The 18,727-nt window shown below is 40.4% G+C and overlaps 1 protein-coding gene across 7 annotated transcripts in view; it reads right to left on the bottom strand.

Annotated features, from left to right (window-relative positions):
* The window catches only part of MIB2 (MIB E3 ubiquitin protein ligase 2), a 69,627-nt gene that overhangs the window by 28,313 nt on the left and 22,587 nt on the right, over nucleotides 1-18,727 (bottom strand). For 6 of the 7 annotated variants that reach the window (XM_072427145.1, XM_072427150.1, XM_072427149.1 and 3 more), the window contains 2 exons: nucleotides 3,878-4,223; nucleotides 1,531-1,702 (listed from right to left, as the gene is read on the bottom strand). In XM_072427145.1, the coding sequence (XP_072283246.1) occupies nucleotides 1,531-1,702; nucleotides 3,878-4,124 (419 nt within the window). In that variant the 5' untranslated portion in view covers nucleotides 4,125-4,223. Of the gene's footprint in view, nucleotides 1-1,530; nucleotides 1,703-3,877; nucleotides 4,224-14,835; nucleotides 15,291-18,727 lie in introns of those variants that run through there. The other variant, XM_072427147.1, reaches the window with a different exon arrangement.

Raw genomic sequence — 18,727 nt, 5'->3', positions numbered from 1 at the left:
CCCTTCCAGGAAGAATGATCACGCTACATTAATGCAATTAACTAACTTCTGCTTGAGAGAGTGTCATTGTTCCATTAGCTCCTTTAATGCTGTGAATCCCAGCAGAAGGATCTGATGTGCAGCCAAGATTCTCTCCTTCCCACAGTGATATCTTTGAATTGATCGGCTGTCTGTGGAGGCAGCAATAATGCTCTATGTGGGTGGTAGCCAGACTCTGCTGTCACACTAATCACCTGTTCTTTCTAGTGTGACCAAATACAGAGGATCATCGGCCGAGCTCAGGAAATAATCTGTAATTCAGAGAAGCTGTGTTTTATAGTAACCAGGCCAACTTCATTCTTGCAATTTCAAGCGTCAGCCTACTACAAAATGACACTTAGCTATGAATGAATATTACTAAAACTGGATAACCCACAGGCCTCATTTTTGGGGCTAAAAATAAAGTTGAACTCCAAGCAAACAGGATTCACCCTCTAAAGGGATGTGCTTTGTTTTGTATGTCAATTCTTTAATCAGTAAGGACTAAGCATGCTTTTCAATAACATTAGGCAGTCAAATAAGAAATGTTGCCTTCGGATATTCATTTTCATATGATAACACATCTATTCTAAGCTGCTATAATGGAAAAAAAAATACTGTTCACATGGCTCAATAGATGAAGCTAAAAGTACTATACAGTAATTGAGTCAAAAGGCTAATCACCCGCCCTTACTTACGACCCACACCTTGTTTATAAACAACCATATGTAGTTTCAATAAAATACAAAAAATCTAAATACAAACTTATCACTGTTCTCCCCAGCCCCCTTTAGCTGGGCGCACCACCCAAGACTTTTGAGCAGCCACCGGGCTGTTTTTGGGTGGTTACTGTTACTGGTTGGGTCACAATAAAGCTGCTGCCACCTGCCTACAATTTCTTTCCACCCGGCTTAAAAACATTTCTGGGTTGAGCACTGCCTATGATGTAAGGATTTTAAAAACAGATCATCCTTGGAGCCCTATTATATTAGAAGTCAGACACTTAACTAATTAAAAGACATCACATATGGCCTCTGCTGTATCCAACAATATTTAGTTACATAGTGACCTTCTGTGAGGCCCCAAACTTCCATGTGGGATGACTGGACATCAATGAATGTTTAAGGGGCGTTTATTGAATTCTGGAGAGCTGGTATGGCAAACAAGGAATGCATGGTCACCTTATAGAGCCTGCTTCTTTGCTGATGGTTTATATTTTTGTAAGGACGGGTTCATTCTAAATGTGATCCAAAATCAAACCTGCATCACTTTTATTGATGGCAATGACTGGTGAGCAGAGCTGGGGATGCAGGAAAGGAGAGATTTTATTATAGTCCCCTTGTAGCTATTTTGATTTTGAGCAGAGCAGCAAGCTTAAACTTTTCGGTAGGTTGAGATTTTTAAAACCAAATTGTGCAATTTTTTTGGTGATTATACAGATGGACTGAATGGATTATTTTATTTGGCAGTTGGAGGTCTTCTTTGAGACAGTTTTCTTGGCGTGGTACTTACGGTCTAGAATGGGCAGTTTCATATCTCTCGAAGGCATGGGAAAGGTCATGTTTGTTGTTCATGTAACACTGCGTGCACAGATCGTAATCAAAGCAGACTTTGCATTTCCAGCGCATGCCGCGAATTCCGTGTTTTTTGCAACAGTCACAGATGATATTTGGATGGCGGACACCTGTGTAACAGAAAAACCTCTTACTACTCAGGTCATAGTTACTGGTGACATAATACAAAACAGTGAACAACATAACAATCTTTGTATTCTATAGGCCAGTGACCCTTTATCCTAAAAGTGGCTGAACAGTGACAGATGGCAGAAATCTTGGATGGGATTATTAGGCAGGATGTCAGATATACATTAAAGAGCATTACCCCTGCTAAACCTTTTTCATTCTACAGATCTTCTATTTTGGTACGATTCTAAGACTTACATCAGAACCAACAAATATTTATTTATTTTTTTCATTACTCCATAGAGAGGTTTCCCAAAATGCTGGTACATTTTGAAAGAGATGGTATAAAGTTTTGCATCACATCAGACAAGTTGTTGAGATATGACAGCAGAGGCAGGTCACTTCTGCTACTAAATGATTTGGACCTACAGGTGCTGTGCATGCTGCAGTCATTATTAGAGGGTAGACCTTGATGTGGGGCAAGCGCATGGGGCAATAACCCAAGAATTCTCTTACATAGTCATTGCCAATACTCTGGGCTGACTAACAGAGAAGGATTCTCCAGAGGCCTCCACTGCAATAACACTTGAGTAGCCTAGATGTAGAAAAGCTACCAAAGGCATTTTTTGGAACAAAACTGTCTGCCACCACATCTAGATCTTGCCACACGTCTGATAGCTGTGCCAGGACAGCACGGACACCAGTATTGTCCGCGGCTCTGGCCGGTGCAACCCCCAGTGGGGTCAGGATAAGGACCCCGCTTGGAGGGGGGGGGCGCACTGGCAAGAGCCACGGACCATGTCTTCCTTACACATCGCAGGCTCAGGGCGGTGGGCGGGTTGTGTCTCTAGGTGGGTTCTGGCATCATGAGGTCACTCTGGGGGAAGTTTCTTCCCCTTTGAGTGACACACGGTGCATGCCTGATTTTGGAATCCATAGATTTAGAGGTCCGCAAACTCCAAAAGGTTGGGACCATTGCTCTAAGGCACAGATCTGCTACCTATTTCCCTAATTATTGGAACCGCTTGGGTGGAAATAAAGATTGTGCACCAGTCATAATAGGAGAGCATCTTCATAGTGCAAATTATCTTTTCTGTCATTCCCTGACAAATGACACAGAAAAAAAAAATCAACATATTACATATTCACAATGCACATTATATCTGATTTTATGCAGAACACATAGGACCCCAGAAAACCTGTAGGAGCTGGCTGTTGGAGCTGGCCCTATTAAACTTCATTATTGAATTACTGATATAGGTGAAAGAACACCAGGTTATACTGTGGTGTTGGGATAGAGGGGATACAGAGTTGCTATTCACATGAATTGGTCTTCTGGGATGCCAGGATTCTCTGCCACCAGTTGTCTGCATGCCAGATCTGATCTTTTGCCAGATTTATACATTTTTCTTACCACAGGTATACATTAAGCTGGGGACACCCTGTAATTGATATAATTAACTTCAAGATCTTCATTAAACACCATATTGATTTTTTTTATCTGCAGAGGCACTAGTGGGGTACACACCAATCCAGGAGCTTGTAATCTAGGGTTCCTATCACAATTTTGCAAGCAAAGTGCATTAGATGCAAGTTTAACTGCCAATAACCCTAGCTTAAGTTTTTTACGGTAGCCCATGCAAAAGTTAATTCAAAATCCATACAAATCGTGTGCTTTGTGGAAACTAAACCCAGGTTCCCAATGATGTAAACATTCCAGCAACATAGTTGCCATGTTCCCAGTTATCAAAATAATTATTACCTGATGTTGTTGCTCCTAAAGTGGATCTAAACTGATGAATTTGCCCTGGTATATTCAGACAGACGTCAGGGAGGGTATTGCTGTGTAAGTTAGTAGAAACATGCATGTGAGCTGCACAACACAGATGGCACAAGGATCTAGGTCAGGTGACCTAAAGCGGTCATGAACGGTTACATAAACCTGCAGCAGCTCTGCATGGTTGGAAGTAACATCGGCAGCATCTCCTGATTAAGCTTCTTGCTACTATGGATTCGGGCCACATGATCTGGTCTGTACAACCACAATACCCCAAAATCTGCCTCCTTTAAATCCGAGACCTTTTTAAAACTATCAGTATGAGCAAATATTTTACTGACAGATCCTCTTTAATCTTTGCAGGCAATGCCTCTTCTGAGGCACTGGAGTAATGACATACCTGTCTGGGCATTATCATACAGCAACAAATCATAGGCTCCTTGGAAACCAGTGCGGTAATTTGTCCTTGTGCCATGATCCCACTGGACCACTACAGTTTTATCAGGTGTTGTAGGGCTGCCTTGGCGTCCAATTTCAACCACGGTTCCTACGCTGCCCTCGCCATTGTCCTGGTTTATCCACTTCCAGTCGACACCTCGAACGACACGCATTCCCACCTGCATGGCTGCTGTACAGTCCCAGTCCATGTTATCCTTCCAGGGTAAGTGTAGATTTCATTAGGAAATATTTTGTCACTCGAACTGAAGACCAGGACAAAATTCCAGTGTTGGAATGCCTATTTAGTCCTAGAATAAAAGAAAACAATTTTAAAATAGAGAAATACATACAACACATTTAAAGCTATGTAAGCCAATATACTGACAATGAGACATTGACCCATGGAGAGAGATAATTCACAGGGATAAGATGTTATTACACTTCATGTGGCCCCACTGTTTGCCCCTATAGGTTCCCATTATTACACTGAATACAAAATGGAACATTGCACAAACAGAACAGTGGATGCTAAATGCATTTGCAGAAAGTCTTCCACCTGCTTCCCGAATGTGGAAGAGGAGTCACTTGTGCTGTTTTCATCCGATTAGACATCAACAAGCCTGAAGACTAAAATAAAGCTGATATCTTGTTCCTATCTGTACTACTGGTGGTACAGATAATTCATTAATTTAAATGCATTACGCCTGGGCTGTGTTTGCCATCAGTGGTTGCAAGATTTATCGACAAAGCAAAAGAAAAATCAATGTAATTAGTATACATGTGTGGAACTACTCTGTAGAAATAGGCTCCTTCGTCGTGGCAGCACCAACAGGAATTACATATTATATTGTCATTTATACAGTGTATGTATATGTGTGTGTAATATTTCTACAATACTAGAAAAACCATGGGAGAGGCTGGAGATTGGGGCAACTTTGGACATTGCTGAGAGTAGTCATCTATTCCGATGCTGTATCAGTGATTATCTCTAGGACAGAGGTGGTAGTCTCAGAGATTTGACAGTTTGCGGAGGATCAAGGAGGTATTCTAGGTTCAACAAGTGGAAGCTTTCTGGATGATTAGCAAAGCTGAGAGTTTTGAGCTCTTGGATACCCTTTCCAGAACCTCAGGAGGAAATTTGATTTGGGCCAAGTAATTATAACCTAGTAAATTAGGAAAGTAATCTGGAGATTGCAATTACTAAGGATATTTTGAATTAGTTGGCAGGTGCCATACAGAGAAAGAACTGATCTTATCAAAACTTTCTTGGTTCTAATTTTCTAGCATGTCAGCTTTGTCTTTTGCCAGGCTTCCCTGTACACCAGGATATACAGCTGCTCCTTCCGGATGCTCTGGGGAAACAAGATGAAACCAGTGAAACAGAAAGTGACTTACCTACCAGATTCTTGGACCACTTTCTGCTCCAGTGTAGTATCCAAAAATGGTGGGGTGGGTTCTAGGTATTCCCTGTCTCAGTCCATGAGTTATGTAGAATGGGTATATAAAGCATTTAAGACTCATTAGTATTTTAATACACTATCTGTAGTTTGTACAGTGGTTAGATACTACACTTGGAATGCAGGGTGTCAGGTATGCCCTCATTAAAAAAAAAAACAAAAAAAAAAAACAAAACTTTCAAGGTGGGGGTGAATGATATTCTGCAAACAGTGGTGAAAATTCTGGGTCTGTAGAGGGGGGGGGGAGAGATGTTGGTGGGGGAATTGGTTAGTGACCACACAGGAAGGTACAAATCAGTAAAGAAACCCCAAGTGACAGGACCATTAAACAGTCTACTAAAATTTGGTCGCATTTCAAGTGATGCATTGTAGAAGGAGAGAATGTTGCAACTGATTACCTTTGTAAAATGTGATGTATTGTAAGACACTGGGGGATTTGCTCTACAAATTATTATTAATATGAGTTTGCTGTCAATCAGCCTCTTTAGGCAGGAGAGCGAGAAGAAGTAGTTCCAAAGGGTTCCACTTTTAGTCCACCACCTAAATCAGCCATTCTCAACCAGTGTTTCATAGAAACCCAGAGTTACACAACAGATTCCCAAGGGTTCCTTGAAGTGTCATCGATTGATATCCCATTTGATGATGCCTGCATAGATCTGGAGCTGATGTCACTTGGTAGAGCCAGCTGCATGACACTAAGGCTAAATACACGTGCAATAGTTGCCGTAAGAAAACTAATGACTAACGAAATATCAATGATTATTCACAATTAATTTGAACGATTGTATAGTGCAGGATTCTGTACATGCTTTAACGATACGATTGTTTAAATATAATCAACCAATAATGTACACACACTAGATACGTTCGTTTGAACGATGCAGCAAGTGACGTGTACTGGAGAAAGGGTACCGCAGAACAATCCACGTTCACTGAACGACCGTACACACAATAGATAATGAATGATTGTCACCCAAACAGATCCACCAGGACGGTTGTTTGTTTACAGGGACATTCCTAGTTCATCAGTGTCGGTGGCCTGTCGTTGTGCAGTTCTTTTAACGATTACCGAATGTTCGGTCGCTTGCAACGATAAATATTGCACGTGTGTACGTAGCCTAATGCTTATTTTATTTGTGAATAAGGGGGGTTTTCTAGCCCACATCATAAAGGTAACCATTCCTTCTGATGCCCACCAACTTTAGAAGCTTTCTATTCCCCCTAAAGATACTCAAATATTTGATTTTAACAATGTATTCAATGAGATCCTCAAAACAATGGTTTCAGTATGCAAGACCTGAAAATTATATCAAGGGTTTCTCAGGAATAAAAAGTTTGAGAAAGACTGAACTAAATAATTGTGGCAGAAATACTGATGATAATGCTGTGCCACCACTACTACATATAAAAAATAGTAGGGCATGAATAGGTGAAGAGTTTGCCAAAAATAAGTCTGTACTTTAGCTTTTACTAAGTAAAAGAAATTGGTTCACATGGAAGTGGGCACTACTACTTGAACAAGCACCACTTATCATCTATATTGTTCTTCCCCTCCACAGTCTGGTAAAAACAGGACACTTCTAGATTTGAGAGTACACAAGGCTGCTCCACCCCGCTTCCCACAGGGCAGGATATGATGCCTCTTGGTGCCCAACGGGCCAATTGCCAGGCCTTTGCACTGCCATATGCCACTGCGCTGAGCTTTGACTGAGTTTCAGGTTTCTCAATGTCAAAACTAGTGCAGTAGTTTTCATGTGTTGCAGAAGCAGGTCAGGGTAACAAATGAACATGGAAAAGAAAAGCCTAGCCTGCAAATAACAAACTGGTCTGGTTAAGGCACAGAGGTTCCCTTTAAATCCTTAAAGAAATCTCTGATGAACTATACGGCATACAGAAAATGCCAAGGTTTTACTCTTGTATTCCACCCTGGAAATACTGCAACACTTCGCATGACATCAAAATCCCTGCAAACACAAAAGTCAAATACCAGACTGATAGACAGAGATAGATTAAACAGTGTACATTTCACTGAAGCAATAAGGCTTAAATACACACAGGCAGGACCATACCAGCAATGTCATTTCAGTGTGATTTCCTGTTTATAATCTGCAGTACAGCAGACTATCATATAAATCCTATGTGTGGTTAAGGGGTATAAGGAAATAAAAAAGAAAAAACATTTTCCTATTTGTGAATTTTTATGACAAATGCAATGGGGTGTTATAACTCTGTTATACAGCTACCAGCATCAATATTATCAGACACAATTAATACAGCTGGAGACTCATTTATTATAATATTGTATATTATATACAGAACTCAACTTCAGGTAAACGGCTACATATATAGATAAAATATATATGGGAGCAGCTTTACTTGCTAAAGGATATGTCATTTTGTTAAACCTGTTTTGAGATTAACATAACCCCAGACAGCACTCTGACCTATTACTGACTTTTTTTGCAGAAAAAGCCCTTTCATCAATAGGGAAAAAAATTGCAGATCTCACGCATGCACAGTGTGATCAGCAAGATTTTTCCCCCAATCTACGTCACCCAATCTCACGCCTGCACAGTAAGAGATTGGGTGATGTAGGAAGAAGAGAGGAGAAGATGGCGGCGCCTGATTCTCCCTCTGCGCCGGGCCGAAGACATATACCGGGACGATACTGGACCTGCAGCCCTAGAGGAGCTGTAGTATGTGCTACAGATACAGAACACATGTCATAGCTCCTCTAGGGCTGCGGGAGTAATCAGGGGAGCGGAGCTGTCAGCATAGCAGAGCTGATTGCTCTGCTCCCTGATTGGCTGGGGAAAGAGTAATCCTGATGATGTTTGAGCTGTCACTAGTATTTCCTATTTCTTAGCCAATCACAGAGCACTAGTGGTGAATGGAGAGCCTTGTCCTCATTTAACCCCTAGTGCCCGGGGATCCCTCACTGTCGGGAGGAGTCCCATGGCTGTGCTCATGTCATGATTACAGCCGTGAGAATCATCCAGTCATTGGGATAACCTGTAAAAAAAAAAAAAAAAACACACACGTTTCATAAAATAATGGAACTAAACCCCTAGTGCTGTGGTGCCTCAAATCATGAACTATATACTAAAATATCATCTTCTTACGGACTTGCTTTGTCTAACTGAACATGATAAATGTCTGAATGACAAACTTTTAATAGCCAGGTAACCACTATTTTCAGAAATAGGCTCTGGTTCCTGCTGATCCAGTGATTGAAGGGGGTCTCCTTTGTTACCTGCTATTGCTAAATAAAACTTTTCTCGAGTCCAGATTCCACACAGCTAGAAAAGATAGCCCCTTCTGAAGGGGGAAGTTGGATAGTTGTATATCCTCCAAAAGCCTTGACATCTTTCACATAAATTTTTGCATTTCATCAAAAGAAAAAATAAAGTACTGGGTTATTAAAACTTTGTAGTACAAGGACCTAGTGTATGCCACAATACTATAGTCATTTGTCACATCTGCAAGCTTACTGGCATCTTCACTTGGACTTCTGGGTTAGGGATATTCAGCCATCTTTTTTGGCATTTGCGAAAATTGTGCACCAAGCTGCGCATTAACACTGAGAGATATTGTATGTCACTTCCGCAACATCAAAACCTGCCTAATCCCAGATTGTAGAGTGCTGTCTGTATGTAGACGGAACCCCTGTGATGATTTGGAATAGCTACCTAGGATGGAATACCCACCAGTTCCACTCATTTCTTTATACTGGTACTATGACAGTGGACAGAATTCAGAATTAGAATATCATTGTGACCCAATTTACTAAGATATGAAATGGAAACTCGGCCACCTTTCTAAAATTTTTTTAGTTTTTCCTCGTACTAGATTGCTTTCCAATATTTTCCACTTTTAGGGGAAACTAAAATCCTTGTATGTCTAGTGTTGTGGTGTGAGGGACAAATGTCAGGATATTATTGTATAGCACCTTTCATGAATCACTATGACGTTTTAAGGTTACTGGTAAATTGTAGTTTACAGCTGCATTTATTTGAAGAAGGAAACAATTTTAGAATTTCACTGGAAAGAAAGATTGCTGACCTACTTGTTTGTGGAATGAATTGAGAAATCTGTTTCTCGTACACATTGCATTTATCTATTGAAAACAAAGATTTGCAGCTAAAAGAAAACTTTAGCAAGAGCCAAACAACGCCTACAGGATTACAAGAAAAATGTACAACTTAAAGCGGCTTCTAATCTTGCAATCAATAAACAACAATACAAGGAAATTTCCCCCAGCCAGGGACATGGAAGTGTATTTTTATTTCAACAAAAACTGGAAATCTCAGCTACCGTCTGGCCCAGGAGAGAAGACTGGACAAAACCTGGAGCCGCTTGTAAAATTCATAGACATAACTTAAAGTTAGCACTACACATCATTCAATACTTTGTCTGTCTTGGAGAACTTTAAAAAAATCAGGCCTTATGTGTGTATGTCTATGTTTAATATATATTTCAGCTTTCCTGCCAATTTCCCACAGTCAAATCTGCCTTGTTTACATTCCCCATGCATTATTAATGGATCTCGAGTACAATCACGCTTAATTATGGGCAGCACGGTGGCTCAGTGGTTAGCACTCTGACCTTTGCAAACTACCTGCATGGGGTTTGGGAGTTTCCATACTATTCTCTACTCGGTGTTAATGCAAATACCCGTTTAAATGAATACCTCCTGTCCAATAGTTCTGTTAGATGGCAGGTTTCTTACACTAAATCTACAAATGTTTGCTGTTGGATCTGTTGTACAACAAGCTCTCTGGTGAAGAAACCATCATTTCAGCATGAATACAGAATGTTCTTACTAATCTGGCTTAATATGGATACTGTCACAATATTGAATGAACATTGACGTCAAAGATAAAGTTTACGAAAGTTACAGCAATACCATCAGGTCAGGTCAGCCATAACAAAGTGTAAATATAGTGCTAGAGGTTCCAGCAAATGTGCAAAGTCCAGGAGAAAATGGCAATAGTTATGGTTGTATTATACTGCCAGGGATTTGTCTTACCATCCCTTACCTAATGTGTTTCATCCTTCTCTCTGGATATCTTCTAAGAAGGCACAGCATGAGACATGTCACAGTAGTAGATATTGTTGTTAGTCCTTTACAAATCAATGGTCCCACTTTAACTAATGTCTTTTAGAGTCTAAGAAGCACACAACAAGAACCAAAAGGTAGTAGGTTGGCCATCAGACTAATGTCATCTGACTACAGAACATGAACATAATACAATTGTTGTATTTTCTATAATATTATTATTATAATTATTATTTTTAATCCAGGATTCATATAGCGCCAACATAATATGCAGCGCTGTACATTAAATAGGGGTTGCAAATGACAGACAAATACAGACAGTGACACAGGAGGAGAGGACCCTGCCCAGAGGAGCTTACAATCTAGTAGGTGGGGGAAGTAACACACTATAGAAGGGGAGATATGTAGTGATGGGAAGTAATGACCGTTTCAAAAGACAGAAGAAGACGGGTAGGCAAAAATGGGTTGATTGAAAAAATGGGTTTTGAGTTCTCTTTTAAATGAGCAGAAAGTAGGAGCAAGCCAAACAGGTCGAGGAAGACCATTCCAGAGAGTTGGGGAAGTTCTAGAAAAGTCTTGGAGCCGTGCGTGTGATGAGGTTATGAGTGAAGAAGTCAGTAGTAGGTCATTGGAGGAACGGAGAGAGCCGCTAGGGGAGTATTTTTCTATCAGTTCAGAAAGGTAAGTGGGAAAAGAACTGTGGAGGGATTTGAAGGCAAAGCACAGGAGCTTGAATTTGATTCCAAGGTGAAATGGAAGCCAATATAGATGCAGAATACAAATCCCTCAGTATGACACAACCATTTATTATAACTACAGCCCAATCATAACCTGGACATTGTGATCATATTACAATGTTCAGAAGACCTCATGTTAAAAAGGTGGAGAAACACTGAACTATACAGTCATTTAATATTAAATCTAATAAATCACAAGTAGGTTAACGTTAGACGAACAAAACACCTATTCAGAAGCAGCATTAAGAACATTTGCTTTTTCTTTTTTTTTTTTAATCTATGTAAATATCCCTTGCAACTTAAACATTTAATTCTTATAATACTCTCTCACAGTACTCCTTAGGCTTTGCCTAGAGACACAACCTTCTGTAAATAAGCTTTAAAAATAAATTATTAATCATATTGAAATCAGACATAGTAAAATGTGTTTACAACCAAATCTTAATGACTAGCTTTATATAAAGAGGTGAAGGATTACAGTTTCTTATAGTTTTATGTAGTGGCTAAATATGGTCAATAGGACAGGGGGGGAATAATTCCAATAGGAACATAGCCATCAATAACGACCAGCAAGGGGTTTCATTAATATCCAGTCTATAAAAAGCACATGCCCAGATTTTGACCTCTGCTTTCTGACCCTCTGAAGAACTCAAATTACATCCACTCTCCTTTTCCCCTCAACACCCTTCTTATCTTTTACCTCCAGTGTTTTTTTCCTTTTCTTTTCATTATCTTTTTTCATGCATACCACCTTTATTTTTTAATAACATGCATTCTGTTTCTACTGTAACAATGCAAACCTATAATAGTAATTTCAGAATGGCACTATTAATTTATATAAAGATTTCCCATTGACATTGCGTAAACTGCCATCGGAAAATATACAAAACTAGTGTAGAACAGCACTATCCTACCATGATATGTTGTTTCTGGATTTGGCACTGTTGCGTACTCCTTGCTACATACTTTTCCATTTTGCATGTAATGTGCCTTACATTCTATACTCCTATATATCCACCAAACTTCTACTTTATAGTAGTGTTTCTTAACCAGGGTTCCATAGAATCCTAGGGTTCTTCCAAAGGTTGCTTGGGGGTTCCCTGTGCCATGAGCAAACCTCTTAAGTCAGTTACCATTGACACCAATGACTTTTTTGGCTGCCAGTATCAGCGACATTCTTCCTACTGACCACCACACTAATGTACTGTTAGCCGATATAGTATTTAAAGCTGGGGTTCCCCAAAATCTGACAATTATTTCAAGGGTTCCCCGATGTTAGAAAGGTTGGGAAAGGCCGGTAAGGTATATCATTGTCTGTTGCCACTCCAACTTTCAGACCTACTAGAAATGATACCGTAATACAATAAAGTATAACATTACTAATGTTTCCTCATTAATGTTTAAACATCATTTGAAAATCTGACAGCAAGGTTTACATTGGACTTAATAGGAGGAACAGACAACAAGATGCTGAGAGAGCATATCTTACCAGATTTAAAGACATCAGCTACCGATTGCTGCAGAGAAACCCATAAAATCACTGGAAACCACAATAAGGCGATGACCATTAGGATTAGGCTGATGAATTCCAGTAATGGACTGTGATGCTTAAGCTTCTGCCATGTGCTGACTTGTTATGTTTTATGTGATGTAACATCTAAATACTTGTGTCCATGTGCAGGCCTGTAATCCCCAAACACCATGTACAACAAGCACTGGGGACACACAAGATATCGAGTCTGGGATCTACTTATAAATGAAAACGTGGAAAGATTTTAGAAGTGTTTGGCATTCAGACTAGTAATTTTGTGCCTATCCATTACTGGAATAATTTAGGTAGCAGGTGTAACTTCAGTTTGTGGATCTTTTATGCGCATGTGTTTGACTAATGTAAGTATTGTAAGTATTAAAAATGTAAACTAATGTAAGTATTGTTTTTAGGAATCATGGAAGAAAAACCTTATATTGTCACTGTTTTTGGCTTTGATGGAGTAGATCATAATATTAAAAGCTTCAGAAGAAAAACCACAAGAAGTGGGGGATGAGGAGCTAACATTTATAATTTTGGTTATCTGTAAGGGTGACATTCCAGAAATGCAAGAGGCATTCTTCCTAATGACCACTACACTAATCAGTGTTCTCCCCGGCCCCTTTTAGCTGGGCGCACCACCTGGCACTTTTCAGTAACCACACGGGTGTCTTTGGGTGGTTACTGATGAGTTGGGTCACAATACAGGGGCCACCACCTGGCTACAAATTCTTTGAGCACTGCAAATGTACTAGGAGCTGTGGATATTGTAATTATAGCAGGAATTCCCAGAGGACCTGAAAGTTATTTCAAGGGCTCCTCCACGTTAAAAAGGCCGAGAAACTTGTCTGTTACCCCTTTTATATAAAAATGTTTTTATCCAAAGGGTATAATATTTTCTTAGGTTACTGGTACACCATGTGCATGCAGTGTACGGTGGTTTTTTGTGATACATGACAAGGTATACAGGCAGCTAACAAGATGCTAAGGGCAGGTTAGCTTAAGGGTATAAATCTGTACAAGTAATGCTGTTTGCTCATAGATTTCGGATGTACTCATTTGGATTGTTTTTGTTATTCATACGTACGTGTATTGTAAACATTTGTTATTGTATTTGTTATTTATGTTTGAAATAAAAATGATTGAAACAAAAAAAAAAAGGTTGAGGAACACTGGCCTAGAGGATGCAAAGTGGGTGAGGAAGTGTGCCATGTAGATGTAGTGAAGTCACGAGGACAGTATTGATTTAGCAGCACAATCAGGGAAGAGGACAGAAGGATATACAGCTACCAGAATCAGTCACCATTCTTGAGCTTATTGAAGGACGTAAGCAATAAATAATGGGGGAGCCATGAAGTCATGAGACCATCAAACACATAAGAAAAGAATGCTTTTTTGGTTTAGGTGAGGAAAGAAGAATACCTGACAATGTCATGTGCAAGGAACAAGGAGTTGCAAAAATGAAGAAGGTGAAACAGAAAATAGTGAAGAGAGAAAAAAATAGTCAAATGACTAAAATGATCGTTTTCTTATACAAACATTTAGTAACTACAATAATTATGTGGGACAAAGTTTCCTGGTTTAATAGGTAAATGTTTGAAGCAAATACTTTAACCTTGTGTTCATAGTTTTGTTAACACTGATCAGTATGTGCAAAATGAAATTATTTGTTGTTATATCATGTCAGATGTCACAGCTGTCCTGTATATCACACACACTTCCTGCATTCTTTAAAGGGGTCTAACTAGTAAATAAACTGATGGATAACCTGGCATGTAGAATAAATTTGATCTCGGCATTGAGAAGTACTGTGAAATTAGAGCAGATAGCCATCATGCATATATTGCTTTTCTGTCTTGTAGAGATGGTCCTGCTGGTCATACAATTTCTGCAATTATATTTAAGCTTTGCTTCCTTTCCCAAATTCAGAAAGGAAAGAATCCTTATGTAGTGATGCTGGAGAGAACGTTTCTTAATCCTCCCCGTTTCTGATGAGATATTTTTGCATTTTAAGTCTATCACCTACAGAAACAACAACATAAAAACTGACAGATACATGTATGCAATAATGTTCCTAAAAAAAACAGCTGGTACGAGTGTCACCGTCAGCTACGGCGGTCTGCTGTTTCCTGTTCTTACCTTATCTTCCATTAACGTCTCCCTGGAACTGCACGGGCGAATAGGAAAAAAGCAAAGCAATATTGCTGTGCTGTTGCTGAGGATTTCCTAAGGTGTCATGACGAGGATAGGCTTTTGCGCTGTCATTGGACTTCCTAGAGAACGGATCAGGACACAGCAGAGAGATATGATCCCCTTGGCCAGATTAATTCCTATAATTCTACCATGGTGAACTACCATTAGCTGATTGTTGTGGGTCACCCTGGGAAAGCCCCCCAAAAAAACTGGGCAAGCAAAATGTGAGCCTCAGTGAAGCTAGCAGGGTCCTTAATCAGGCTGTGAATGGGCAGATATTGTGCACAGAAGTGACATAACCCCAGGGCATTTCATGCTTTTGTCCTGTAGCTGGGAACATCAAGAAGGCGCACTAGACTGTGGTAGACTTGGCTACCCCCGGTGAGAGATCCGGGCACGGTACATAAGGCTTGTACAACACAGATGTCACAGTAGGAAGGGACGTTCATTTGACACACACTGACGCCTCCTCTAATTGTCAATGCAAATCTGCAGCATTAACAGACGTGTGTGTGTGTGTGTGTGTGTGTGTGAGAGACAGACGGAAGCTGCAAGTCCCAACTAATGTGATAAGAGACATTTATTAATCTTCTCTAAATGGACCTAAACGAATATGGTGCAGCACAAACTGAGTGATATATTCATCTGAGAAATACGTACTACAATTTCCACTTTAGGATTTACTTGTAGCCCAATTTTGGGGACCCCCAGTTACCTTCCTTCCCCTCAGCAGATTTTTTTTTTTTAATACACTCACTTTACAGGTCCTGTATTGGAGTGTAAAGCACTATAGTGACGCATGCTCGGGGGCGAGTCTATCAAATCCTGCAATTACAATATATCTTTATTTTCCAGGTTAAACAACTCTGGGAGTAAGTCAACTGAAAGGGGACATCTAGTGATGGAAAAGATTTACTGCAAGTGGCAGCACTTGACAGCAGTTGAGTATTGCAGTAAAGCTGCTTTATTGTCACACACCTGAAACAAACATTTGGCTGTATGGCAATTAGCTGGCACCTGAGCTGCATACTCATTTTATGTGAGATAATACAACAAATGCAGTATTTTGTAAAACTAGGTAGGAGGTGGCAGTTTTCATAGTATCTCTTCTCATTTGTAAAGCCAAGAACATTTTAAGCAAGTATAGAAAATACATGTTCTTGCTCTGTCTTGCACAGAAAGTGTACTACTGGCAGGATCATTAGGTAGCAGAAAGCAGACAGGTAGCACACAGACAGCCACACATGCACATCTGTAAGATGCTGGGAGTGAGTGCTGGGTCCTGTGAAGAATAAACTCCTGTATACATGGAATTAATAATAATATTATTACACAGTATTTTTTATAGAGCCATCATATTACGCAGCGCTGTACAAAGCCCATAGTCATGTCACTTGCTGTCCCTCAAGGAAGCTCACAATCTAATGTCCCTATCATAGTCATATGTCTTTTTAATACAGTCTAAGGTCAATTGTTTTTTTTTTTGGGAGGTGGGGGGGGAGAGGGTTGTCGCCGATTAACCTAACAGCATGTTTTTGTAATGTGAGAGGAAACACGGTGAGAACCTGCAAACTCCATGCAGATAGTGTTCTGGCTGAGATTCTAACTTGGGACCCAGCACTGCAAAGGCCAGAGTGCTAACCACTGTGCTGCCTATAGAATTTTCTTACTTCATCCTGGCCCAGGTGGTTGAAGACTTCTGACCCAGGAAGAATACAGCGAGTGATGGAGCATCATGGGAGACATTGCAATGCTGGAGGAGGGGGGCACTTAATGTCTGAATATTTAAAGCATACTTCCACATTATAAGAAAAACACATGTGCAAAATGGTTACCAATCACTCATTCATTCACATGAATTGGAACAGTGTTTGAGCCTGTGGGAGAATGCTGCCATCAACTGCGGCTTTAAAAATGGCCTAAATAGCACCATTTACCCGTGGTGCAATTTGAAACCCCTGGACACAAAAAAAAAAAAACAGATTAAGTCTACTTTGAGCTATGAACAACCATACTAAAGAATTAAAAATCCAATGTCCTGTGTCTGCCTGGAATCCTGGAGCAGCATTTGTCCCCCCATGCAGGAAACTAAATGCTAACTGTCCTAGGGCTCTGTACTATGTTGGAACCCGTCTTTACCTCTTTCCCTGGTACACTGTGGACTTTAATTTCAGATCAAGATGTGGGCGGGCTGTGCTGATGAATATAAAATGCCTCCATATGTCAATGCAACTGCTCCATGTGAACCCACAGACAGCAGGGCTCACATTAATCTGCAAATTTAAAGAAATCCTGAACTGGAGGAAATATCATCACCGCTTACCTCTTCTTTTAAAGATGTCAGTAAATCCTGTGCCATATTGCTCCTGGTTTCAATGCTTTTGGTCACTGACCTACCATGAAATCCAAACCAGGGGCAGCAAGCAAACTAGCACTTTTGAGAAATCAGCATTGACAACCATATACAATTCTCCCAGTACATGTTTCCGTTCAGAGAGCTTCATATATCTTTACTTACTGTTATGTAAAACTGAGGTGGTACCATACTACTCTTATGGTCTGATTGCTGACCAGCTGTCATATTTTGTTGAGCTGCGCACTGCCAGTTGTGGTTGCAAGCAAAACCTGGCAATCTTGGCTTCCCTTGCACATTTCAGGAATGAATGAACACCCGCACGCCTGCGCAGGGGTTACGACATCCCGGCATGGCCAATTAAGGTGCCCAAAGATTCTCTCTAGGAAGAAAAAATGACAGATAGCAGCATCCAGCAAGGGAATGGAGATAGGCGAGTATCGCGGGTTACAACATGGGACCTATTTCTTTCTAGAGCCTTCAATCTTACCACATCAGCCAGGTTCACTTGAAACTTGCTGCAAAACTATACATAATTCTACAAAACTGAAACCCACACCTTTTTTCATGACCAAAAATCCAGACACCTAAAGGAGGAAGTAGAATAAATGTAGGACTTACTATGTTTGAATACAAACACACTGCCAATTACCAGCGTCTGAATGATGCCCCTGTACAAAAGGCAGGGCCAGATTTCTCACAAGGCCACCCATGGATGCCATGGCCAGTGAGGGTGGCATTTTTAGTGCTACTATAGCTGTAATAATAGCATTTAAATACATAAAACTGTTTAGCAATGGGCTGTTCTGCCAAAGCCAATTGGCTCCCACCAATGACCTCCCACGATCATCATGGTCACCCCACCATAATTGTCCTTCTAGAACAAGCTGGCTGGCTTAGGGAAGAAAAAAGTACAAATCTGTCCCTGACCAAAAGTGTTACCCGTGCTCGACACTGGAGTCCGAATTAAGTCCTTATACCATGTCTTGATGCCAAGTTGCATAAGCTTACCCAATGCTATGCCAAATATGCAGGCCAGAACCAGCTTCCAAAACATCTCTCTTCTTCCTCCAGGACATATTGGCAAAGCACTTTGTGGTGCCAGAAGGAAGCTAACATCATAAGCAGTGCATAAACTGCTTTCAGTCAAAAACATCCTTGATGTGCCACCATACAGTGCTTGGCTTCTCAGCACATATTAAACAATGGCGCGGCTGTTTTCATTAAACTGGAGAAAGGAAGCATTTTGGGTTCTGTCACCTGCCAGGTCTGCAGATAGAAGAGGCACCATCACAGATTGCAAAAACTGGCAGAGGCATTATGCATGCTAGTAACAAAACAAGACAGCACTTCTAAGGTGTATATAAAAAGTCTTGCAATGATTTGTGTCTTAAGCTACGTACACATGTCAGATTTTTATCGCCCGATAATCGGCATCGGCCAATTATCGGGCGAAAATCTGCCGTGTGTACAGTCGGTGTCGTC

This window comes from Pyxicephalus adspersus, chromosome 11, assembly GCF_032062135.1.
Source record: "Pyxicephalus adspersus chromosome 11, UCB_Pads_2.0, whole genome shotgun sequence".
Lineage (NCBI taxonomy): Eukaryota > Metazoa > Chordata > Amphibia > Anura > Pyxicephalidae > Pyxicephalus > Pyxicephalus adspersus.
The sequence above is the reverse complement of the archived record's forward strand: the minus strand, read 5'-3'. Positions and strand labels throughout refer to the sequence as shown.